General features: G+C 33.1%; 3 protein-coding genes across 7 annotated transcripts in view; all 3 read right to left on the bottom strand.

Annotated features, from left to right (window-relative positions):
- LOC143915475 (venom allergen 5.02-like) overlaps positions 1–12,130 on the bottom strand; it is a 191,547-nt gene extending 179,417 nt beyond the window's left edge. Inside the window, exons 1-6 of one of the 2 annotated variants that reach the window (XM_077436148.1) lie at positions 12,015–12,130; positions 11,824–11,942; positions 11,083–11,164; positions 10,513–10,667; positions 10,338–10,435; positions 10,154–10,260 (exon numbers count right to left, since the gene is read on the bottom strand). In XM_077436148.1, the coding sequence (XP_077292274.1) occupies positions 10,158–10,260; positions 10,338–10,435; positions 10,513–10,667; positions 11,083–11,164; positions 11,824–11,942; positions 12,015–12,084 (627 nt within the window). In that variant the 5' untranslated portion in view covers positions 12,085–12,130 and the 3' untranslated portion in view covers positions 10,154–10,157. Of the gene's footprint in view, positions 1–10,051; positions 10,261–10,337; positions 10,436–10,512; positions 10,668–11,082; positions 11,165–11,823; positions 11,943–12,014 lie in introns of those variants that run through there. The other variant, XM_077436147.1, reaches the window with a different exon arrangement.
- LOC143915465 (protein FAM76A) lies at positions 7–7,722 on the bottom strand. Of its 4 annotated transcripts, none has more exons than XM_077436136.1 (8): positions 7,488–7,699; positions 3,349–3,413; positions 2,957–3,057; positions 1,347–1,456; positions 1,151–1,254; positions 957–1,066; positions 759–874; positions 7–692 (listed from the first exon to the last, which is right to left on the bottom strand). In XM_077436136.1, the coding sequence occupies exons 1-8, from the start codon at positions 7,587–7,589 to the stop codon at positions 471–473; spliced, it is 930 nt and encodes a 309-aa protein (XP_077292262.1). In that variant the 5' UTR covers positions 7,590–7,699; the 3' UTR covers positions 7–470. The 4 variants fall into 4 exon arrangements, with proteins under 4 accessions (XP_077292262.1, XP_077292259.1, XP_077292258.1 ...); XM_077436133.1 differs by having other exon boundaries at positions 8–692; positions 1,139–1,254; XM_077436132.1 differs by having other exon boundaries at positions 8–692; positions 759–880; positions 1,139–1,254.
- A 2,059-nt stretch (positions 12,131–14,189) lies between the features above and the next one.
- LOC143915889 (uncharacterized) lies at positions 14,190–27,887 on the bottom strand. The gene is made up of 18 exons (XM_077436710.1): positions 27,749–27,887; positions 27,105–27,223; positions 26,952–27,033; positions 26,719–26,876; positions 24,814–24,911; positions 24,298–24,450; positions 22,090–22,103; positions 21,900–22,018; positions 21,748–21,829; positions 21,514–21,674; positions 21,342–21,439; positions 21,192–21,268; positions 17,268–17,405; positions 16,352–16,470; positions 16,099–16,180; positions 14,649–14,803; positions 14,481–14,578; positions 14,190–14,405 (listed from the first exon to the last, which is right to left on the bottom strand). Exons 1-18 carry the CDS (start codon positions 27,822–27,824, stop codon positions 14,345–14,347), a joined length of 1,890 nt encoding a protein of 629 aa, XP_077292836.1. The 5' UTR covers positions 27,825–27,887; the 3' UTR covers positions 14,190–14,344.
- Between the last annotated feature and the right edge of the window lie 9 nt (positions 27,888–27,896).

Below are 27,896 nucleotides of genomic sequence, written 5' to 3' on the forward strand. Positions count from 1 at the left end.
TTTTTTTATATATCCTATAATAATATATATTGAAGTCACTGATATTTTCCTATAACATTATTTTTTAAATATTCACTTGATAAACCCCCGACTAATTCAATACTTACATATTGCAATTTTTTTAATACTTATATAAACATAAATAATAGATCACATGTGAGTAAAAAGACGTGTGTGTGTCACCGTAGATGTACATATTATATGTATACATATAATATTTCGACAAAATTCACACAACGAATCAAAACGTCTGGCTAGAAGGTAACGTGAACATTTAAACCTCATGTAAAAAATTTAAACCATACATGTAAAGTAGATAAAAATAAAATAAAATAAAACGGGCGTAATAAATTACAAAGTGAAATAAAAATAATGTATGTATAATCAAGCGTTTGTCTGTTTGATAGATCCAACTTAAAAATGTTCCAAAATAGAAACAGTACGACTAATGAACCTATCAAACACCAATATCAATTCGGTATAGGACTATCGGTACCGCTGCCGCTGTTCTCCGTATTCTTCTTCAATTTGTTCCTATTCGCAGTCTTGCTAAGAGTAGCAATCTCCTTCAACAATCCTTGTATTTTGATTTGCATATGCGTGCACTTTGTGTCGTATATCTTCTCCGTATTCTTCATCTGATTCCGCAGCTCGTTCTCGAGCGTGAAGTGTTGCGCTTTCAACTCCGTAATCTGAAATCCAATCTAGCATCAGTAAAACATTCATCGGCGCACTCTTTCTAAGAACACATAGAGGACCTGCTTGTCTTTGGTGAGTAACTGTGAATCTTTCTGATTCAACTTCTTCTGCAAACTGGCTATCGTCTCCTTCAGCTGGGTCATGGCCACAACATGGTCCGAACTATTGGGATCAACTTCACCTGAAAAACATAGAAAAATATCATTTCATTTGGAGACGACGGGGTCGGTTCCGACATGGACAACAATACTGCGTACCGTGCATCGGATTCGGCTTCGTCTTCTTCTCCAACGGCAGATTCTCCCCTAAATCCAAAGCATTCAGACCTTTATTCATATCACGACTCGGACGTTTGCTGCTCTTCAACCTGTAAAACAAAAACAAACAAATCATAACACACTATTGACGCGAAAATTCATCAATTCCATCTAACGCTAACTTGTGATGAGACCGTTGTTTTAGGTGAGCCCTTCTCTCCGACTCGACTTGTTTGGTCCTAGCCAGTGCCCTTTTTAAAGAAAGAGTACACAACCAACATAATAACTTGCCATCTATCTGTAAAAGTTAACAAAAAAAAATACATTTAAAACGATCCAATATTGTATGTATGCATAATAGAATAGTACAATATAATATATATAAAATACCTTTTTGTCGTCATCTTGCCTATCAAATGCGCAACGTTGTTTGCACTGTTCGCAGTTAACGGCCGGTCCGTACTTCCTCTCCGAATTCGTGCATCTTTGGCATTTATTACCTGAAAGAGAAAAAAATGTATGTAATTATATGCAATATGATATGCAACTGTTCCAATTTAGACCAAGACTGTCGAAAAATATATACATAAATGACGTCAAGTGAGAAATTTTCTAATCACTACGTGGGAATCCTCAGTTCAGGGGTCAAAACATTTTTAGACGAACATAATATTTTTGATTTATAATTAAGTTTTATTACGAGTCTAATAATAATAATGGGAAATCTGGTAAAAAGCCTATATAGAGACAAATCTGCCTCAGTTTCTGTTAACTTGAAAGTCCACAGGGGTGTGCCATCATAAATGTATTTTGTCTACCATGCTATTCAATATTTATGGGGAGTACAATATTGCATGATGCTTGATGACGGGGGGGAGGGGGTAAAAGCATATCCAATTTCAGATATGACAATTATACCACTCTCGTAGCCAACTCCAAAGAGCATCCTTCTCCGTTGTTTGCAACATGAAAGCAGGATACCAGAACTAGAAATGGATAGAGCGAAAACTAAGATTATTACGGTGGATCAACGTGGTCAACTAGTGAGGACAAATGCTCTATCTGATCATGAAGTTGTACAAGAATTCAATCATCTCGGATCAACGCTATCCGATAACAGAGGGTGTGAAACTGGCATGGCGAAAATCCCAATGTCAAAGCTGAGAAAATTTTAGAAAATGCGTCTGGTCTTCCCCGTATTTTTTGACAGAGTGGAGACATGAACGGTGCAAGCTGGAGAAAGGCAGAGAATAGACACTTTTGAGATGTGGTGCTGGAGACGGATGTTTAAAATCCCTTGGAAAGCAAGTAGAACCGATGCAAAAGCTGAAGGTTGACGAGGGGCTGTCATACATCTGTCTCAAGCGTATGCTCCAGGTCTTTGGGCACATCACGAGGCGAGACCAGATCGATAAAAGGAGTAGAGGATAAGAAATATTCCCAACAAGACCAGGAGTGGCCAGTTTAGGGCTGCTACTGGAAGAAGTATAGTTGAGTCACTGCGAGTTGCTAGATGTTGAAAGGACTGGAAGACCACAACGAGCCGCACTATGAAAGTCAGAAGACAGGAAAATCACAACCCTCAGGCATGAGGAAAACGATGGGAAAGAATAATAATAAATCAAATGTCATTCGGGGTATTTCCCAGATCACTAGAAAACATCAAACGTCATCCCAAAACCTGACGATAACCATAAAAACCCAGTCAATTACCGACTATTCGGCATAAAAAATTATGAGCAAAGTTTATTTAGATCTACGTAGAAATCCCACTATTTTGTATTTTTATTTAAAAGCCAAATAAAAATACTAAATAGAATTTCCCTCGTATAATCATCTAAAGAGAAAACAATAGGACTCTTAAATGTCAAGTTTGTATAACTGGAAATCACTTTTGAAAAAATAGTACATTTACAATGAATTCTCCGACAATCTTGGAGTAGGAGATGGACCTTCAACATATATGAACAATTGTTAAAATAATATAAAATAAATCTCACCTATAAAGGCAGCGATAGTATTGCAATATTCACAGGCCGTAGGTTTTCCGTACGTTTTTACGTTCTGTTCGCATTTTTTACAAATGGTCGACGTCGCTTTACTGCAATATGACAATAAAATTATAATAAAAAGTAAAATACACACATGTGTTTATTATGTTGGATAAAAAATCGGAAAAATGCCAAGTTCAGATTGAACATTGTAACTTGGCAATCGATGGTATAACTATTTAAAGTCTACATAGAACAGCGTATGCAAATGTGTATACGTATGTATTATTGTGATATATTATGAAACGCGATGGGGAAGATATTTATTGGCAAACTTTTTCTCGATTCTATTTATACATGCACATTCGTTTCTTTGCAATGAAGATCGTCAGCGTGTTTACCTTGTCTGCTGAAATTCAGATCTGCAATATGTGCACTTCACTACAGGAAAAGCTCCTCGGCATTCCTGAAATGCAATACATAAATACATTCAATATACATTCAATTTTAGTATTATACTCGGCATAATACACAAAATAGTCACCGTAAATTTAATTATATGAAAAAGACTACATAAGCATATCACAACAGTTTCTACTCTTTTTTTATATTTCATGAAATTTCTACAAAGCAATAGTTGCAAAAAGACGATTTGTATGTACATATATATAATTGATATATTAAAAGTCTAATTTGTTGCCAATATTACGTTTATTCCGAAAAACAATGTAACAACCAAAAGTCTATAGACTTGAAATTATCAAACAAGTTTATAACTCGTTATAATTGTGAAATAATTTCCATGTTCGAATCGCAATGAACCAAATACTAGACACAAAAATGAAATCAATAAAAGTCTCTTTTAAATTATTAAACGTAGCCGTTCAATCATTTTAATGACACCTAAGGCCTTATTGACACTCGAGATTACACATCACATTTGAAAAACTATGCATATAGAAGATAATTGCAGTAATGCTATGATATTTACAATTTTGTGGCAATGAAATGATTAAAATAAACATTAGAAATAGAAAATGCAGATTTTTTTAAGGGAAATCCTAATCTTATACAAGATATTCGTTACATCATAAAATGTTGAAAACGATAACTTTCAACATACTAATTCCCAACTATTTAAATATCATATTGTAGTGGATAGAATGAAGAGATTAAAAGATTGAGAAGAGAAAGGTGGGCAATAGAAGTGCTAGAATGCTACCCCACAGAATGCAAAACGGTAAAAGAGAGATTGCATGGAAGACGGGTGGACGAAATTAGGAAAATTTGTGGGATGAAATGGATGAGAGTTGCGCAAAACAGAGACAAGTGACGAACAGAGACGACCATAGTCTGGAAAAGGTTGTTATAGTTGGTGCCATAGAGGGAAAGACAGTAAGAGGAAGATCTCCTACATGGTGAATTGATCAAAGCAGGTCGGCTCTTAGCTGTTCTGTCGTCGATGCACTTCGAAATACCGCTTCAATAGAAGATTGGTGAAGAGTCATAAACAACACCCCAGCTCATGGAGGTCACAGTCCTGTGTATTGAGGGACCGATTATAAATAACAGCTCCATTATGATCCCTAACCAAATATAAACACCACTTGATGTCGTTAATCAATATTAAATCTCTCAATTTCCAGAATTACTACCGTCTTTAAAATGTCCTGTACAGTAAGGCATTATTATACTTATCATCATCATCATCTATAGCCATTCACCATCCACTGCTGGATGAAAGCCTCTCGAACACGCTTTCACTCGTCTCTGTTTTGCGCAACTCTCATCCATCTCACCCCACACATTTTCCTAATTTCGTCTACACATCTTCCTTGCAGTATTCCTTTTACCCTTTTACATTCTCTCGCGCACCATTCTAGCACTTAATTTGTCCACCGTTCATCCATTCTTCTAGCCACGTGGCGCATCCATTTTCTTTCTATCCACTATATCCACTACCCTTGTCATACCTCTCACCCACGTATTCCGTTTCCTGTATTTCCTAGTTATGCCAAGCATACAACATTCCATACTTTGTTGAGTGCATAGGACTTTGTGTAGCAACTTGGCTTTCAATATCCAAGTTTCATATTCATACGTGATCACTGGTAAAACACATTGACTGAAAATCTTTTTCTTCAAGTTAAGTGACATTTTTGATTTAAAAACCGCATTCATTCGTCCAAATGCACTCCATGTTAATCCTAAGTTCATACGTCTCTTTATTTCCTCATTATACTATGAGATATAAAGATGATAGTGTTACGTACGCCGACCATAGATGCCGGAGTAGCATCCCAGAGACTGTGTGACCGTTATAATTGGTTTCAAGGATTATCTCCAGACTAAGTGCAAGCAGGCTAAACAATGACCACCGAATTGGCGTAGTAACAGCATCCGGTTCCTTCTCAAAAGTGACAGTGATAGCGTGGGACTGAGTGTCGTGGGAATACATATCCGGGTACATGCCTAAACAATAGGGAAGTAATCGGACGTCGAAGATGCCCTGAGCGACCTGTACTTTATAAGGAGGTACTTAGACCAAATCAAGACATTCTGGACGGAGCACTGGCGGTGCGTGGATCTCCTTAATCACCAATAAATGCTGTGACACGACTTTGGCCTTTTACTTGGATCCTCCACCCACCCCTACGCAACAATAGTTTGTTGGCTATATTGATCTACAATTTCAACAAATTTGATACACTTATATCATATTAAACATTCCGTCGTTGCTGGAACAGTTGGGACTTTATGTCCCTGATAATAATGTGTGAGGTAGACATCATAACTTGATGGTTGCACCTCCTGCCAGCACAGTTCTTTATCGAATGGCTCCTATTCCAAGAGCTATCCGACTTCTTAATAAAATCGTTGCTGCCGAGCCTGAATGTGATATTTTCCACCTCAGTGAGTGTGAGATTATTTTAACCTATTTGTCTGGTAGCCTGTGTTCATCAATATGTTCATAATTAAATGTAATTTATGAGTGGAATTCAGTGGCAGCTCGTCTATATGGGCTGCGGGGCTACAGCCCTCTCAGTATAGTACAAATGCATGCTGTTTTTGCCGTCCATATGGGCTGCAGACCTCCCAGTATAGACATATACATGCTATTTTTGTCTGCATTTGATCACCGGTATGGTCAACGAGCTACTACAGCCCCCCCAGCCCTCTCTGCAGCCCCCCCTCTATGAATTCTCACGAGCCGCCACTGGTGGAATTTTGATTTGGGTCTACGTAACTTGACAGAATGTTAAATTACAGAAAACGCAAATATCGGAAGGCAAAGATCGAAAATCGAAAGATCTTAAATCGAAAGATCAAAAAAAAATGGTGCATGGTAAACGGTACATACTCACTTAATTTGCGCGAGCAGGATACAACATGAACAAGAGGAACATGCTTTTCCTCCCGTATTCTGCGCGCGCACATTAACACGGGAGGAAAAGCACGTTCCTCTTGTTCCTGTTGTATCCTGCTCGCGCAAATTAAGTGAGTATGTACCGTTTACCATGCACCATTTTTTTTTGATCTTTCGACTTAAGATCTTTCGATTTTCGATCTTTGCATTCTGATATTTGCGTTTTCTGTAATTTAACATTCTGTCAAATCACGGAGACCGGGTCAACGAGCTACTACAGCCCCCCCAGCCCTCTCTGCAGCCCCCTCCTCTATGAATTCTCACGAGCCGCCACTGGTGGAATTTCGATTTATCTTCCATATGGGCTTCGCAGGGATGCTTTGTATTTGCAGCCGATTCTTAGATATTGGTTCTGACTATAGATGCAAGACATTTTCCACTTCGTATTCTACTATTTGATATTTTTACTTTATCTGCTATTATTATAATACTATATAATTTTACGATTGTGTATAAATGTATTTTAGTCTGTGTATATATGTACATATATTTTCATTTTTCTCATTGTGGCGCATTAGAAACTACTGCAATACCACAATGGTCCAAACTTAAACTCAAATAAATGAATATTACTGCAACACACGCCGTAGACTAGAAAAAGTTGCATTATTTATATTATAAAACAAACATACGTGGAATAAAAATAGCAAAAGGTATAGTAATTATATAAGCATTTGGGTCAATACATTCAGTATTGAAACATTTTGAACGATATGCATATAGAATGATCGCAATCGTTATAGAACCTTGTAGAAGATTTTTTAATTGAAACAGGGTGCAACGTGTTGAGCGTTACGAAACGTATACGAAAACGTGACGAAAAAAAAAATCAATAGAAATATTTTACAATTCAGTGCAGGTCACAAGAGGCCATTGAATGAAACGTAGAAGAGTAATGCGTACGTGTGCGTCAGCGCATTTAACCAGACCTATGGACGGAGATACACACGTATATATATATATATATATATATATATATATATATATATATATATATATATAGAGAGAGAGAGAGGTGAAGAATGACAGTTGGGAAAAGGGGGCGTAGTGGTTGTAGTATTAGTTGACAGTTGTGAGAGTTGTGTGAGTGGGGGGGGGGGTGAGAGGGGATACCTTGCATAGCTGTTGTCCAGGCGAGAGCTCCTCGAAGGGATGCCTGGAGAAACAGCGCGAGCAGGCGAACAGCGCCAGCGCCTGGTTTGCAGCCGCGCTCATGGCGAGGGGCGGAGGCCTACGTGGGGGCGCGACTGACGCTCGACTGAAGACAGGTGCGTCTTCAGCACTCCAACACTTGCACCGACAGCGACACCGACACGACTACTCATGCACACCACCCAAGCAAAACACCGGCAGGCCAGTGCTGCCACTCCACTCATTTCTCCAACCGTCATTGTCCTTTTTTGTATTCCGCTTGCCTTGAATAATTCAAGATGTGTCGTTTTATTTGGTATTTCACTACCAATAATATCATAATAATATATTCAGCCAGCAGTGTGGCTCAGTGATAGCGTGTATGGGCAATTGGATTATTAGTAGGGTTGCCAGATGGTATCCAAAAGGAGGACATGTCCTCCTTTTCCATGTTTTGTCCTCCCTTACCTACTGTAAGTCCTCCTTTTTGCTAAACATCGGGCGGGACTGGCGGGAGGCGAAAAAGGGGGTAGGGCATGATGATTTGGTTTTATGGAGAGCAGGCGATTGATTGAAACGCGGTGTTTGGCTTCGGGAAACAATGTTTATTGGTTCAGGTACAGCGAGTGTGGGAGACGAGAGAAGTGTTGTCGGTTGTGAGGTCCGAAGGGAAGAGATAGCTTCCCGTGACGCGCTGACCGCCCTCGGGGTGAAAATACCTTCGTTTACGGCCAGCCTTTGGGGCTGCCACAGTTTCATGCATTGAGTTCTTGAGCATCAGAGGTGTAGAGATTGACGATGTTAAGCTACACGATCAATTTTGTAACTTGATTTCATTTCAGATGAAGATGAAGCATATTATGATTTGAAGTTGCACGAGCAGTGGATAATCTACTTCAAAAGTGTTAAAAACATTGAATGTTTCTCAGAACTGCTCAAGATCTGCGAGTTTTATTTTTGTATAAGCGCACATAACGCATATGTGGAAAGAGTTTTTTCACTGATTAATACTCAGTGGAGCAAAGAGAGGAATAGACTAAGTGTGCAGTCAGTTAAATCTTTAATTCTTACTCAATACAACTTTAAAAACATGACATGTGAAGATTTTTATAATTATTTGTTTAAAAAACCAAGAATTTCTTTCCAAAATTGGTAGCTCAGCTAAATATTATTAAAATGAAGAAAAATAATATAAAAAAATCGTTTAATTTCTGAATGTCCTCCTTTTTTACAGAAAATCCTCCTTTTTATTAGACCCATCTGCCCTCCTTTATCAAATTATTATCTGGCAACCCTAATTATTAGTCACATTGCGGTAGTCACAAAGACAATTTTTGCCATTAAAATCGCGAATACGCAATATTTGGCACTCAAGTTCTCGTTAGTATGATGGACTTTTCGGCTGCCAGATGTTCCGTTATAGAGATTTTAGTGACTTTGTGACCAGTAATCACCGAACCCGTGTTTGTTTAGCACCAAACGATTATTGGGTTCGATACCGCTATACTGCTTGTTAGACTTGGATATTTGTGACTCCAAGGCTTCGTTTCAAAGTTTCTTACTAATAATATCAGATTTTTAATTCGCGGTGAGCTTAATTTGAATATCGACACAATATTTACAAAGTTCGTTTTTTTCCGGTAGATTGTTACCAAAATACAAAAATCCCCAGCCGAAAATAGGGTAAACAATCTTTAGAGAATACCGAAAAAATTTTGTGGTGTTACAGAAGATTTTTCAGAGTCAATTAAATTGTGGATGCCACAAGTAAATGTGAAACTAATTGTTTTTAGAAGCATAATAAAATATAAAAGGGAATGCGTCTTCGCCCAATGAATACAATTTCCCTGGTACAAATGCTTAAACTTGGAACGTAGAGGCTCCTTAAGCGCTGTGATCTTAAGTTTTGTAGCGCCTTTGGCGCTCTAATTTTAAATTTTGAAGCGCCCTCGGCGCATCAAGTGATGCCCTAACTTACTCGGTGCCCTTGGGCGCCACCCGGCCAGCCCCTCCTAAAACCGGCACTGATCAACGGGCACAACACTAGCTGTTTATATTATTTAACCAGCAGCGTGGCTCGGTGGTTGCATTGATACTAAGCACCGAGAGGTCACTGAGTCCTATCCCATGAGCTAACCTCGATTGAAAAGAGTATAATCTTAAACGCTGCTGGTCAGACTTGGATCATTACAAATTTCAAACGTAAAAATTACATAAATTAATCAACCTTTAAACTATTATATTGGTCACTAATTTTATGAATAAAATACATTAACGTAGGTACATATATATCATACTTCGGCTGTTAATATAACCATCAGACAACATCAAAATATACCAAATGGTTCAACTATTTTGGATCAGCACTAAGAAAGTAGTTGTAATATTTTGAAACTAAAATGACTTATAAACAATCATTGTCAAAGAAGCTAAGTCTTATCAATACAAAACGGTTCTTTTGAAAGTCTGTATTTTATTTTATTTAGAAACACATGTCAGCAATTTCAATATATTATGTATATAATGATTAAACACAATTTTGATGCAACAAACATTTATTTTTAGTTCTAACTACAAAAACTAATCAACAATTTAATCAAAAAATAAATTCTAATGCCTCATTGGGAAATAGATATCCTTAACATGTCAGCTTCAGTTACATTCATCGCCATATAATTTGCCACACTGTTCGGTGCAGCAAAGTTCTTCGCACCCTGTTCCAGTTTCGTATGGGTATTGATCTGCGAAATTTCCTCTGCAAAATTTAAATTTAGCTTATAAACCAAACCCTCGTATTAAAATATCAGTACCTTCACTTAAACTTGAACTTACGCGGGTCCAAAATTGCACACATAAGTACCGGTAGTCTGTCCATTCTCACGGTAGTGTGAAAAACCACATCCAACGTAAATGGTATCAGCCCAAACCACCTATAAGGCGTTTTTTTAGTAAAGTTTCCCAAATTTCTATATATAACGTGCATATGTATATCGCATATGAATCTTACTTGAGTATAATGTCCAGTCGACATTGAGAAACCCTTTGAATATGTGTACACTTTATTTTCAGCAAACCAGCTCTCGGCGGCCGCTGTCCAGTTGGCCTTTACCTCAGCTCTCGGGTCGAATGAAAAGTAAATGTTCTCTCCAACTTGGAAACGATCTATTAATGAAATATAAAGAGTAAAAATATAAATATAATATATTTGTCTTACAGACATAATTTACTATTGAAAAATTCATGTAGGTAATCCTGTTGTATCATAATTGTAAAAATATACAAGGGAACAAACACATTGCTGAAAACTAGAGATTTGCGAAAAATGGGTAAGGTAAAAGGTTGCTAATTGGAATCGTTTCAATGAAAATCAGATAAATTGGCAAACTCTAATAGGAAACGATCGACCTGGAGTCACAAATCCAAGGTCTGGCAAGCAGAAACCAGTGGGATTTGAACCCGTGAACACTATGTTCAAAGCATTATATGCTAACCACTAGTCTATTCTGCTATATACAATGTTGAGTGATTATATACAGGGGCAACGTTATTCTATCTTTTAATTTTTTTTAAAGTTTACCATCATGTCGGTTTTGATTATGAGCCATTTTTCCTTGGAGTGCCCAATTTTGGGCAAGTTCTTGCAATTTGTCATCCCACACCTGAAAATATATTTCGTATTAAAAAAATGATTTTTATTATTCTGAGAATGGTAAACGGACTACTAGTCATATGTGAACCAGTCACAGGACAACCGGTCGCTCTAGATCGGTCACACGTGATCACCCGTCACACTAAAACTGGTCACACCCTAAAACTGGTCATACCCGAAAATTGGTCACGAAAAAACTGGTCACACCCAAAAATTCGATCAATTTTTAATTTTTCGGTGTGACCAGTTTTTTCGTGACCAATTTTCGGGTGTGACCAATTTTAGTGTGACGGGTGATCACGTGTGACCGATCTAGAGCGACCGGTTGTCCTGTGACCGGTTCACATTTGACTAGTAATCACCGAACCTCTGAGAATACATACAAATTTCATTTATTGAATTCAGAAGAAATTTGTATGCATTTCTTAAATAATAAAAGCGTTTAAAAATAATTATAGTATATTATTTTTTTACTGTACACATCGTTAAATTCGGCCAAATATTTCAGAATTTAATTTTAATTGATATTTCAAGTATCAAGATATAATTTTCTTCGTTTCTATGTTTATCTATGTACAGTACATAAGCAGTTGCAGTTTTAGAAAAGATTGTATATCTTGAATATTTCCAATAAAATTCATTTTAATACATGTTTAAATGATAAATTACCAATAGATTCATATTGGATGCTTTCGGCTGCCCAATCAATTTTCCTTCAGCAACTTCCCGTCTCAATTCATTAAGTTTGTCAATGATGATCTTCTTATCGTCACAGGATACAGATCCAGCTTCAAATACAACAAATCTGTTGTTTATCCTTTAATTATTAACACTGAAATAATTTTACTACTAATATTTACATATTTCTCGCGCTTCAGCAGCGAACAGCACCACCAGACAACAGCAAACCAGAACGATTGGTTTAACCATTTTGGATTAGCAGTATGTAAGCAGATGTAACAGTTCAAGACTTAAACGACTTGTGAATGATCATCACCAAAGATCAACCTTATTTATACTGACTGCTTCTGCTGAAAATGTATGTCTTACTTGTGCAACACCAATCGGCAATTACAATCATGATGTTTATTATAATAACAGTGTATACAGTATTATATTCTATGCGTATATATTGCATGTCAATAATGAAGAATTGTCTGACAAATTTGCATATCCAATTTTGTGATAGGCATTTTAATCATTCAAATTATGTTTCATTGAAGTCTTCTCTGATATGAATTGTATTAACAAATACATAATTAAATTAGTGTTTGAATTGTTCTTATCTATTATGAAAGGAATACATTTATAAAATTTGAAACTTTTCTTTAATACATAAATACATATACATATGTATGCATGAAATTTACCATCACGTCGGTTTTGATTGTGTGCCCGTTTTCCTTGAAGTGCCCAAATTTGTGCAAGTGTTGCTAATTTTTCATCCCACATCTGAAAATATATTATATGTATGTATATAAAGTATAAATATTTTTATTTTGAAACCCTACTCTTTGAAAATTAGAAATTTCAACAATTGATTATTTTAGAGCAAGGGTACCCAACTTTTTCGAGGTTGGGAGCTATTTTTCATTTAAATTTTCGTGAAGATCAAATTGTAATGATGAATTTTAGGATTTTCATTGCTTTTTTTAGTTTTAAAAAGTTAAAAATATTTACTTTAAAAGGCAAAATAATTTTCATAATTCTTTTTATAAACATTTCATATAAGTCCTTTAAATCCGTGTATTTTTCTGGATTCAATACATTCAATTTATAATAAAAGTTCAATTGCGTTAACGTAACGTTATTTTGCGATTCAATCAACTGTAATTATAAATTTCCCACATCCATTGGAAAAAATCATTGCGATGGTTTTTGCTTGAATTTGATCATTATTTTCACTTATATTTGAAAGTGATGATGAGAAACTGAAAATTTTATGAAGTTCATTAAAGCCAGTAAACCTCTTCTTAAATTGATACAATATTTTTTTTGTTTTAAAAGCCATTCCTTTTTATTTGAAGATATGTAGGTGGCATTATCATCCTTTCCTTCAAGGATTGTAAATAGGTTTTTGAGCTATTTTTCCTATTATGCTGTAGATTATCATTACAATAATATAATACTATGATTACTAACCAAATTAAATTAAATTGTAAAATAGAAAATGAATTTTTTTTATGCATAGTATTACTTTATAATTTCATTATTTTATTTTTATTCAAATCAACTACCACTACATTCATATTTTATGCTTTCAGCTTCTGCGACCTGACTTTCATATGTATGTGTTGATTATGTCTATTTAAAATGAATTTCTTTTGATAAAAAGATATAAATCCAGCTTTAAATACAATATAAAATGTATTACTCTTAGTAATATTAAAGTAATTTTATAAACAAAAAAAATGATATACATATTCTTTGCTTCAGATGTGAACAAGGCCATAAAATAACAAACCACATCAATTAGCTTAACCATTTTGGATTAGTAAGTATTTGTCTGATATTAAAATGACTAAATTTTAGCCTCATTTATACCAAATCCTTCATCTGAAAACGTGCTTTCCAATTGGAAAACCCCTACCAGCAATTACAATAATGACATATGAGTAATTATTCATAATAATATATATACAGTATTATATTGGACAAGTTTTCTAGTAGATGTTTGCTCCCTGGATACAAATATGATTATATAATAAGTAATTCAACCTGAATGTTGCGGTTTTAATGTTTTTTTTTTTTACAATTTTTTAAGTATTTATTTCAGATATTATTTTCAGTTTTATACTAATAATAATATTGAAATAAAAGGATAGATTTAGTTTTCAAATGATAAATCAAATATGTAATTACAGAATCATCATTATCTATTTAAATCCAATGTTTAAAATATATACATATTTTAACTTATATGCAAATGTAGTTCTTTAAATATTTATATTAACCAGTATTACATAGTTTAGTTTATATATGACTTATTAATCCAAATATGTATGTGAAAAGGTTCTGAAAGAAAACTGAATTTTGATACAAAAACTTTTATTTTTTAAATAAATAAATAAAAAAATATCAACAATTTTGTGAACAACTTAAATTCTAATACTTAACTAGGAAACCTATATCTGTATGTTAATTTATTTTAATTGCACTCATCTGCATAACATTTGTCACATTTCTCAGATCAGCAGAGCTCTTCACACCCCGGACCAGTTTCATACGGGTATTCACCAATCCAATTTCCACTAAAAATTTTAATTTAACTCGTAAACCCAAATTCTATCTAAAAATACTGTTACTTAAAATAAACGTTCACTTACGCAGGTCCATAGTTGCACACATAAGTACCGTGAGTCAATCCATGCTCACGGTAGTGTGAATAGCCGCATCCAACATACTTAGTTTTTGCCCATACCAACTATAAAATAACATATTATTAAAATGTCTTAAAGTTTATATTCATATTGTATTTCGTATGTGAATCCTACTTGAGTGTAATGACCGGTGCTTGCCGAGAAACCTGTTGAAAATGTGTACAATTTATTTTCAGCATACCAGTCATCGATGGCCACCGTCCAGTTAGCTTTAATTTCAGCCCTCGAATCGAACATATAGTAAATGTTCTCTCCAACTTTGAACCGATCTGTTAATTAAATACATATATTATTTTAAGAGTAAATTTTAAATATTTCATTACATTATTCTGACATATTTTTTAATATATGTATTTTATTGATAATTCTGGGCTAATTACATAGATATAGAATACTATAGATACGCCCTGACGCTCTAAGCCGATCACCCTGTTGGACCATGCACACACAAAAAAAAGTACAGATCATGCACACTCTGTCTCAGCAGCTAGTTAGCTTCTAAGTAGAAAGGTCGATTGACATTTTTCGAAAATGCCAACGTGTTCAGTGAAATTGTGTTACAATTTCTCAAGAAAACATAAAAAGGCGGATGGCATCACATATCATAAGTAAGAATTAATATATAATGTCTTCAATTATAGTAGTATTTTAATGGTTCGGTGATTACTGGTCACAAATTACTCGTCACAAAGTCACTAAAATCTCTATAACGGAACATCTGGCAGCCGAAAAGTCCATCATACTAACGATAACTATCATAGAAACGAGAACTTGAGTGCCAAATATTGTGTATTCGCGATTTTCATGGCAAAAATTGTCTCTGTGACCACCCCAATGTGACGAATAGTCCAATTACCTATTTTAACATATAATGAAATATCGGCGCGATGTATGTACCTAGTCTTTTATGCACTGATGGAACAGCGGTCGACAACCTCTCACTAAATGCACGCGTATATCTTGTTGGCACTGAAGGAAATTCAGAAATCGACATTAAGTTTTATGAACTAAATATTAAAGTGTCAGCTTTAAAATTGATCCTTTTGGAAGTTACTAATGCTTAAATATTGTAATAGTTAATGATGGTTTTATTATAGTAACATACATTTGTAGTTTAATACAGTGTGTATAGCTAAATATTTTTTTCTTAATATGGCTTTGTTAGTTTGATTTACTGTCACGCGGAGTGTCCAATAAAATAAAGTTATAAATAAAATAAAACTTCAGTGCATGTACATATACATAAACTAGTTGCTGACCACTGCCGACCGCTGCGTTTCCTCCTTTTTTACCATTTCCCCGCTAGTTAAATCCCCCGCACCCCTCAGTTAGTGGTGACAAGATCTCCAACGAAATTTGTATGTAATGGTATATCTAGGTTATTCTACATCTATGGCTAATTATGAACATTTTAACAGGAGTATAATTATTAGATAATTAATTAGCGTGTTTCTTTTTTATTGTTTTTTATATGACCATAGTAGCATGTTATTATTATCATTTGGCCTTAGTAACGAATAATTATATACTCGGTTACATCTGATAGTGTATGTTTAGAATTTACCATCATGTCGTTGTTGATTGTGCTCCCTTTTTCCTTGGTGTGCCCAATGCTGTGCAAGAGCTTGCAATTTATCATCCCATACCTGAAAATATAATAGAAAAAGCATTTAAATACAATAATGTATTTTTTATATATTGAATGACCCTTTTTTTTTGATTATTTTGTTATATCAAATCCCAGGATCACATTTTTTCCTTTTGATTATCATATTTATTAAACAAAAATTAATGCAAAAAATATTCCAAACAATTACCAATCGATTCATATTAGATGCTTTCGGTTGTCCGCTCAATTCCCCTTCGGCGACTATTTTTCTCAATTCATTGTGTCTGTCGAGGATAATTTGCTTGTCATCGTTGGATACAGATCCAGCTTTGAATTAAAATCAGAAGCTATTAATCCTTAAATTACTTACTGCTGCTATTTCTCACAAATATGAATGCGCGCATTCAAGAGCTATTGTATTGTAGATAATTACAGTGGAAATCGATTATCATGAAAATGATTAGTATGAAAAATTAATGTGTGGAGTTTCTTACATATATTTTCTTTTAACACGAACATAAAAAAGATAACAAAAATTATATATTGAACGCTAAGTTATTGAAAGTTTATGACTCTCCTTATTAAGCCAACATTTATAGTTTGTCCTTTATTTTAATACCACATCTTAAATGGTGAATCTCGCTCTGATAACATATTCGTTAATACACATACATCATATTTCAGTTAAATCAGTGCAATGCAGTTGTTTAATACAGTAATTGTAAATTTACGGAATTCTTCGAAAACGAACATTTGTAAATTGTTTCGAATCGCTTTGTTTTACTCAATTTTCCTAATGCTAATTTCTTTTATTAACGAGAAAATGTCATATTTTGTGTACGTGAAATACATTACATGGTGTTGTAAAGAGACTAGACATAAATATGAGATTTTATATACATATGTATTAACAAAAGTTTCACAAATAAAACATGTGTTTAAATGACGATCAATGCAAAAAAGATAAATCCAAGTGTATTAATAAAACCAGATATATATATACATATATATATATATATATATATATATATATATATATATATATATATATATATATATATATATATTGTTATCACCTTGTTAATAATTTTAAATAATTTGATCTCAAAAATATATTTACATACATATATCCCGTGCTTCAGAGTTAAACAAGATCACCAGACAACAGCAAAACAAAACAATCATTCTAGCCATTTTTGGCAAGCAGTAAGTAAACGTACTAGCCCGAGTCAAAAATGACATATGAATGATCATCAGCAAAGCTTAGCCTTATTTATACTGTCATGCATGTGCTGAAAATCAACTGCAATAATAACGTAAGCATAAATTATTCGATAATAAAAGCGTATACACACAGCATTAAACTCATCATGGCATTGGTATTTATATCTCATTAACAGTAAAGAATCATCGAAAAGTTTTGCATAATGAATATTGCGATACGCATTTTGCTAAGTCAAACAATCGATCGCTGAAATTTTCAGTATGTTTATCTGGCATAAAATATATTATTGTAGTTCATTTTAAGCCCTATACATTTTATATTAATTGATTTGCAATGGTGTTAAAAATATACACAAATTTTACTAATTGTTTATTAAAGCTTTAATAATCTTTATGCCTGAATTACCAGGTTAAAAAACTTATTTGAATATTCTTTCGACGGTTTTTTATGTATTATTTTTTCAATGCAACTCAAATGTGAATGTGGAATACGGAAATGAATCATTACGAGATGCTCAAATGAGGTCAATGTATTGAAATATTGCGAACCGATGAAAAATTTTCATAATTATTTCATTCTGAATATGCGTATGTACATCTGCTCATACACTGTGTGACTCGAAAATGTAATGTTTGCCTTTTCGCATTTGTGGAATTTTTCACGGTCATACACATGTTGTGTTTTCGAACAAAAAAAAAAAGGCAGTGAGTGGACTCAATTTGCCCGTCAGGAAATATGAACAAAACACTGTGTAAAAGACTCACGCAAAGTTTTAACACAGACATTATAATTTTTTCCAGTAATAAACTACGTGTGTATTTCTTAGAAGCTTGGCAGAATAGTATAGAAAAAATATTGAAAAAATTGTAGTGTATGTTATATGTATGTACCTTTGTTTTTCTGGAAACCCGCTGTTAAGCATTTTAACAAATGAATTTTGAATTTGTATCATATTTTAAGTTGGTATCGAAATTTAAGTCTGTAGATGCTGGAATAATTCAGGTTTTTCCTTTCAAGGTAATTTATGCGGTATACATAAATTTCTTTGAAATGAAAAACCTGATTTTTTTCAGCATCTACAAACTTAGAATTCTATACAAGTTCAAAAGTAGACATACAATATCTGTGCACCAAGCGAGCGATATATAACTCAAAAATGTATTATCTATTTCTTTCGATTTAATTCCATGTATTGAAATTTTTCTCTATAGTACTGAGATTATTGGAAAATATTTCAATTAAAAATAGTTCTAAAATAATTGAATTATGCATATTACACAATTACTGTACATATTATATTATTTGTACCTATATTATTACATTATATTATTAATTATACATATATTATTACATTAGAATAATTATATATCATATTATACAGTGGCGGACTGGGACTGAAATTAGTGCATGCCAGGAGTCAAAGGGGGCCCACCCAGGGTTAAAAAAATTTGTCCCCCCTCCCCCCCATATAACAAAATTTTCTTCTTTCCGCCACGCTAAAAATCAAGGGTAAAAAAAAAAAAAAATTTCAAAAATGGGAATAAACAAATTTAAGTACAAGAAAAATGGCAAAAGCAAAATAGATCCATAAATTACATTGTATATTTCTTTTTAAGCCTTGTCCTAGGTAAATAGAATGCATCATAAAATAATGCGGCTTTTACTTTCGGTAGAAAACAATCAGGGACGTCATTTCAGCTTTTTCTTGGGGGGCGCAGGCAAAGATTGGTCAAATTGAATTTTTTTTCAAAAAATCTTTTTTATATCGGAATAAAAATGGAAAATATTCTTTGCATACACCTTATTGAGTTATAAAATATGAAAAAAATAAGCTTATTTTTGATAGAATAATTACATATAAAAAAATATTATGTAAAAAGTGAAAAAAGCGCCGCAGGTGAAAATTTTTTTCTAAAAATCTTCACATGGTCAACAAAAATCGACCATCAAACTGAGTCACTAAAACACTATCAACCCTTAGCCCTTAACCCTTTGGGTTAACTTAATTTCCACTGACTGTCTTTTCACTTTATCTATGTACATACATACATACATATGTACGTAATAACAATAGATAAAGTTTTGTGATCATGCGAAAATCGGGATTTTGGGGAGGGGGCCCCTATCCTATATTTCTATATACATGGATGTGTCTAGATTACGAATAGATTTTATATTCGGAAACTGTTTAAAATTGTGTATTTAAATCTTACTATATCGTCGAAGTATAATCAAATGTTATTTTGAAAGTATGAAGTAAATTTAAATCGCTGGTTGATGATGAATCGTCCTATCAAAATTGTTTTAAGTAATTCAGTTTATATTATTCACGGAAATTTGTTTATTCCCATTTTTATTTCAGTAGGTAGTTGTTACATAGGTATTGGTATATACATAATATTGAGGTTAGAAATGGGCCCAGCAAAAGGGCCCACGCAAATGTTGAAACTTACATTTCGAGCCTAATAAAAAAAGTTAACCGATCCTTGGGCTGTTAAAGCAGGTATTAGTTGTTTGTGTATATCGTAAGAAATTTGTTTTGTTGAAATACCCAAACTTTAGGTCCCAAAGTCCAATATCCTATAAATTTTTACACGCGTGAAATAGTTAAAAAGTTATTTAATTTTACTGAGGGCCCATATTTTCTAACAGATAGTGGGGCCCACATGCCATCGGGCATGTTCGCTTGTAGGGCCAGTCCGCCACTGATATTATATGTTTTGTTTTTGTTATGTCTAAGTTATTATTTTGTGTCTTTTCTTTTCTGTTATATTTTTGACCATTGTGGCGCATTAGGAATTCCTGTAATGCCACAATAGTCCAAGCTTTAAATAAATATCATACTATAATAATTTATTACATATTATAAAATTAATACTCATAATATCATTCCTATCTCACATTTCATTTGAAAGTATACAGTTCTTTTTGGATATAGATTTCTCTCTCAATAATAAAAAATAAGAATTTTTAAATATATTTCAAAATAAACAGCCTTCCGATTGTAAAAAAAAAATGTAGTTATTATTTTTTAAGGAATGCTATAAAATTTATTAATATTTTGATGGTTTGGTTTTTTTTTATCAAATTTGTATCAAATCCGCCAAAGAAGTAAAAAGGACATAGGACCATTAACAACACATATGTACAGTTCAAATGTATCTGCATATTATTTATTTATTTTTATATAATTTCGCCATAATGACTTCAAAGATTAGCTCCAAGTCGTCACTATGGCTACACAAAAAGAAAATTATAAAATATAAAAAAAAAAATATATATATATATATATATATATATATATATGTATATATAAATATGTATACGTACATATGTATATATGTTCAATTTAGCAAAACTTTATAACAATACAATCATTTTGAGAAAATTGCTTTTATCAATGTGTAATATGAAGTACAGGCCATCACTTGTTGAAATTAAATATTTTCCATGGTTTTATACTCATGATGACAATGCTCTCAAATTAATCACTAGTCACCGTCACATTCATTTGAAAATTGTAATTGTCACAACCTATAATGGAAACAAATCTTCCTATGTTAATTTACACAATTGGCTGATCAGGAAAGATTTTTGATAAATGATATAAAATTTAATAAGTAGTTGTAATTTGCTTTTCAAATGATATCTAACTGTTTATCTTACAGCAGTCAAATTATTATTAAACACTGGCGTCCACGTTAGATTGAGAATAAATTGTTCTGGTAATACAAATTTGTACATACATAGGTCATTAAACTGTGACGGGTTGAAGTTTGTCATTATTTATATGAATTAGTTTCACAATATTTTCCATATAGACTAGAGCATTGTACATCACAACAAAGATAATCACACCCTGGTCCGCTTTCATATGGATATCTTCCCAAATAATTACCACTAAAAACACAAAACATAATTTAGCAATATAAATAGAAATTGCAATACAAAAAAAACAATCACCAGAACTTACGACGGTCCATAATGGCACACATAATAAGCGATTGGTCCTTGATTCCATGTAAACGTTGCAAATCCACAGCCTATGTACTTAGTAGTCGCCCAGATCATCTAAAATTATACAAAATTTCCTGATACATCATCAATTACTCTCTGAAATGATTTCAAAGCATCAATATCCTTACCTGAGTGTAGTGACCGACGGCTTTATCTTTCACATAAGGTTGATATTTGTACAACTTGTGCTCGTTGAACCAATCATTAATGATTTCTTCCCACTTGGGAACAATATCGAAGTTCAAATATGGTCCAATAACCATTAAATTTTCACCAGTTGAAAAACGAACTATACAATGCATTACTCTAAATTTTCTTCTGTGATTTTTAATTGTTAAGAATATATGTAATATGATACATACCATCCGTTCTATTTTTACTATGTCCAATTTGCATATTGTTTGCCCACTTCTGTGCCATGCTTTCTAATTTGTCATCCCATACCTTGAATGTAATTAAAATGATTTAATAAAATCGCACTAAATTCATGCAAATTACCAATACGTGTACGGACAATCAGTTGCATGTCAGAAGCTTTCGGTTGAGTTTTCAGTTTACCGGAAGCTACCTGTTCCCTCAGTTGATTGTGAACATTGACGATGACTCTCCTGTCTTCACATGACAGTCCACTGGCTGTTTTGAAGTTTTAAATTGATAAAATTCACAAATATTCAATCAATTCCCAACAATCAATTAATACTCACAGACTATTTGAGCTCTGACAATGGGTAATATTAATAAAATATTATATATGAAGCAGTTTCGAAACATAATGATGACTTATCGTCTGGATCGTCGTTCCTGCTATGCTTTGAGATTGTTGATTAACAGCGTTATTTATGGCAAATTGTGAAGTTGTTAAGCAAAATTTTTATGTGAAGTAAATCGTTAAATAGCATGTAGTAAAGGTAATGACATTGAAGATTTTAAAAACAACGAAAAAAGTCGTGTACATCATGTTGGAAATAATTGCTCGTTACATAATTTTTTTGTAAGCACACTTCACTTAATTGAATAGCTCCATAAAAGCAGTGGTGTAGATTTTGTTAATTTTATTGAAATGTTTAAACACATACATATGTATTATATATCCTCAATTTTTATATGTAGCTTAATAACATTGATCGAAGTTTCATTTCATTTCGTTCTTTCATACCCTGGGTTGCAATATTTTTAATATTAGTGGTTTCCATAGGATTTCCCTTTAAATTCTTGGCGTTTTGAAATGCCAAAAAAGTTTTGACAGCTTCAAGTTTCATGCGACACCTGGTGAGTGATTTGAAGATAGCTTTTGACTGTTGGCACTTAAGAAGGCTGGACCATACAAACGTATTACACTTCTCCACTTAAATATACTGTACGACGAAGTATTCGATAAAATTTCGTGTATATAAAATAATGTCACAATTGTAAAGGTCAACAAATGCCGACAAAATGACAAATGATTGAAATTTTTGAATATTTCACAGATAAAGAAATTCCTATCAAAAACACTTGAAAAATCCTGGATCTAATGACCACATTGAACGAATATTTTCATGATTTAGTAATTCTTTTGTGTTATATTTTTGATCATTGTGGCGCATTAGGAATTCCTGTAATGCTACAATGGTCCAAACTTTATAGAAATAAATAAGTGTACAATATGTGAACTACAACTAGACACTAGATGCATAAATTTATACCAAATGCAACTTTGAAATGAGCTGTATGCAATTTTATGATTTTTTAAAGCCCGAACCAGCGTTATTAAAAAAAATCATTCTTGTGGGAAAAATTAATGACATTTAAATTTCAATGATGTGTAATAAATATGATTGTTTGGATTTATAAATTGTGTACACTACTATATTTTATAATAAATGCTATAAACTTATAAAGCATTTTTTAAATTCTCCAAAAAAATATGGTCACATATGTATACATGGGTCTACGTGACGAGCCAGAATGTTAAATTACAGAAAACACAAATATCGGAAGGCAAAGATCGAAAATCGAAAGATCTTAAGTCGAAAAATCAAAAAAAAAGAGTGCATGGTAAACGGTTCATAATCACTTAATTTGCGCGAGTAGGGTACAACCGGAACAAGAGGAACAGGCTTTTCCTCCCGTATTCTGCGCGCGCACATTAATACGGGAGGAAAAGTCTGTTCCTCTTGTTCCTATTGTATCCTGCTCGCGCAAATTAAGTGAGTATGTACGTGAGTATGTACCGTTTACCATGCACCCTTTTTTTTGATTTTTCGACTTAAGATCTTTCGATTTTTGATCTGTGCCTTACGATATTTGCGTTTTCTGTAATTTAACATTCTGGCTCGTCACGGAGACCGCATATATATACATACATACATATATGCATTGTATTGTTTCCATTTTTATATTGGTTGGCTTAAAAGTTACGCCGTGTATTACTCATTGAATTAGATTGACTCCCTATTGCAGTAGCTACCTGGTTTCATACATACATATGTACATAGATTGTAAATTCCACAAATCCAAGATTAATTTTTTTGGGAGAGAATAAAAATTGTTTTATCACCTTTCTATTGTATCTTCTTTTACTTTATGTACGTAGTTTTTCTTATTTTTAAAATAAAACTTCCTGATTTGTGAGCCACCTTATATGTACATATTATATATTAAAATCAATTTGAATATACGTATTATTTATTGCATTTTATTTATAAATAATAATGCAAATTATGAATAAATATTTCTACTCAAACATGACAACCATTTTTTGCAGCATCGTCAATCGATTTTGTTTTATTATTATTTATTCCCATTCCATAAATAATCACTACATTTTTCTAGTGTTTATTTTTTTTCATCTATAAATTTACACACGCACCGTAATTAAACTACTGCATTATCATTGTAGACACATAATAATTACATAGGCTGTTTTGTACCTGTATTTTTTTTTACAATTTAATACTGCGCAATATCGAGCGCATAATTTTAACGATACGCCATTCTCTGTGAAAAATGTAACATTTAAATTGATCCTAAGTTCAAGTACGATCGTCTCTAATGCCAATAAACTAGCAATCATCCTAACAAGACTTTACAATGACGATGTGTTTAAATACAACGTCAATAACAAAGCTGCGTACAATGTGAAGGGTCCATATAATTAACATGCTGTAGTGATAATAAAAAATATACACATTTATTTGCCTTGTTCTTTTTTCTCTATAAACGATTTTTTATTTCTTATAAAATAATTTACATATCAATTAAGGTTAACATTGATCTCCATACAAACGTCCACATTGTGATTTGCAACATAGGTTTTCGCATCCTTTTCCTGTCTGGTAAGGATATTGTGTCAACATATTACCCCTGGAATGTAAACGGCACTTTAGAATAGATTCTGATTAATTTAGTATTGTTTATATAAACCTATTTATATATGAAATATTTACGCAGGGCCATAATTGCACACGTATAATTTGTGAATCATAATTTGATTTTTGAAAGCTGTATAACCGCAGCCGACATAAAGAGTGTCAGCCCACACAATCTGAAATCAGGTATTAATATAATAATTAATATATAACATATAAATATTGGAATAATAACAGAATGAAGCTGGCAATGCATCATTGATCAAGTGAACGTTAGTAGAAATTTGTATACCTATATACATAACTAATTTAGAGTTTGAGTATATTACAGTTGATGGTTTTAAATCGAAAAATGTCGATTTACAGTGAATAAATCAACAAACATACAAACATCCATCCTTGTTTAAATATATATATAAACATACATACATATATAGATAAATAAATTTTGCTTTAAATAAAAATCGAATGAAAGGCATCAAACTAAATCAACATAACCGTCTTAATTGTCTTAATTTAAAGAATTATTATATATTTATAAACTGATGTTTTATACTAATACTATTATATATTCTTTTATTTGTGTTTTATTCACACAATGATACAGTTACCCTATATTCAGGGCCGCGCCTACCATATGTACAAATGTGTGCAACGCACACAGGCGGCCGAAATAAATGTGGGTCGAAAAAATTATATTCCTTAAAAAATACGAAACAAGACAGTAATTTTTAAAATGCATTTAGGTTATCTTGTTGTATATGTACTTGTGAATTGCTGTGGAAAGTTACAACTTGTAACACACCCGAACTATAATTCAGGGAAATAACGGGATAGCAGGTATAGCTTCAGTCCACATAGAGCTAGGTCTTTTATGTTCTATTATCTTTGCGACTGCCAGATGTATTTCTTCAAGGATGTTGAGTATTGATTGGTCATCGAAAGAACAATGTCGTAGATGCGGGGTTGAGGGTAAGAACACTATATTTTCAACAATGAACTTGAAAACGTTCAGTCTCTCTTGTTGTCTGATCCTGTTCAGAACTAAACGTTTTGGTTTTCTTTCTGTTTTTCTGGTTAATTTTTATTGTGATAGCATGCACTTCATTTTTTTATTTTTTTATTATTATGATTTATACAAATGCTGATAAAATTAAAGCTCGGCAGATTTAAGTTTGCACACAGGCGGCCGAACACCTAGGCACGACCCTGCCTATATTTTATTAGTAAATTACCTTTTTCAAATGGTAAAAATTGCTATAGACAATCTTAAGAGGGCTGGACAGCAGCGCCTTGTCCATACAAACGTATTACACTTCTCCCTTCCTCAATTATGTCACTAGAGAATTTATTTTTTAATATGCTATTGATATCCACCATTGGGATGCATCTATCGTTTTATTTTTTTTTGATTAGTTATTTTTTATAGGAGCTAAGAGCCGCCAAATATCTATACAATCGCCTCTTTTTTACACCCACGAAAAGGGTCCAGCGTGCTTATTTAACGGTCGATTTAAAAAAAAATACGCGCATTGTTGCACAGAAAATATTGTTCTCATACCGATGATGAAATTTTTTTAAAAATTAGTCCAGTTTTGGAGGAGAAAATAGGAGAATACGAAACCTCAATTTTGTCAATTTAAAATACGTATTATCTGGTCGAAGCGCAACTGTCGCATTCACTCAATATATATATTGATATATATTGTCGCATTCACTCAATATATATATCGAAGAAAGGAACGGCAACAAAATTAAGGATTCTGGTGTACAGCCCTCTTAACTAGTTCAGATAACTTTCAAAATTAATACATATATGTATTCCAGTTTTAAAAATTTTAAATTATATATTTAGTATACCCCATATCTAGCAATAATGGATAGATATATGATTTACCCTTCCTGTAATTCATTTTTCATTAAATTAAATCAAATACTATAGACACACCTGCATTTGAATCGATGTAAATAAGTCTAACATACCTGTGTGTAATGTCCAGTAGCTGGATTAGGAACCAAAGGTTTGTAGGAGTAGTATTCATGCTCTTCAAACCAATCGTTAATTGGCTCTGTCCAATTTGAAGCACCATTAGATCCCGTGCTCCAACTTACGTACAAATTTTCTCCCACCATAAAACGATCTATAAAATTGAACAATAGTTAAAAATTTTGACTTTAAATCAAACAAATCAATATACATTTACTTATATACATACCGTCACTACGATTTTTATTGTGTTTGAACTTCATTTTATCAGCATAACTTTGAGCCAGGTCAGCTAATTGGTCGTCCCATACCTAAATTTCAAATGCACCTATTAATATTTAACTTCATGATATTATTTGGATTATTATTATACGATGCATACAATTTTTTGCATGTTGGATGCTTTCGGCTGTCCTGGAAGTCTTCCTGAAGCAATTTGTTGTCTCATGCGATTGTGCGTGTCTACTATTAAACGTTTTTCTTCGCATACTAATCCAGTTGCTGAAAATAATAAAATTATATAATGAAAATACAATCGTCATTAAAGGACTTTGATGAACTTTTCCTAGCTCCGTGTAAAAAATCCATTAGCTCTTTTTTAAACCTGTGGTCCTCAACCTTTAATAGCCTAGGGCCAATGAAAAGACCACGTGCTATATAAACTCTACACCAATGTCGAAGGCTGTATTTAAATTATGGAAGAGACTATAACAATTCACTACTAGTCGACAGCATTACATGACATTAAAATCCAAAATTATGATTATTTTGAAACGGCTAGTTAGTGGTGCTTTAAAAAAGACGTTGTATCGATAAGAACCGATACTAATTTTATTTATTTGATTTGATAGAACGACACACAGAAACACACATTTTTTCTAGTTCGTGAAAACGTGATCAGTGATCGATTCTAAGTTCGAATCAGTCAAAATCTTGTGTTCGAATTTTCGCATGATCACAAAACTTCATCTATTGTCACTACGTACATATGTAGATATAGTAAAAAGTATTGTACAATTGTCTTACTAATTTTTATTTTTTTACTGGTTATGTTCGATGTAAAGATGGCCAAGATTAGAAACGTCAGGCTTGCGATATGCATCTTGGAGGATTTGGGTTCGCCTGAAAACTGTTTATGACCACTGCTGAAGCCGTTCAAGTTGCGATTGGTAGT

The sequence above is a fragment of the Arctopsyche grandis genome, chromosome 8 (genome assembly GCF_051622035.1).
Source record: "Arctopsyche grandis isolate Sample6627 chromosome 8, ASM5162203v2, whole genome shotgun sequence".
NCBI lineage: Eukaryota > Metazoa > Arthropoda > Insecta > Trichoptera > Hydropsychidae > Arctopsyche > Arctopsyche grandis.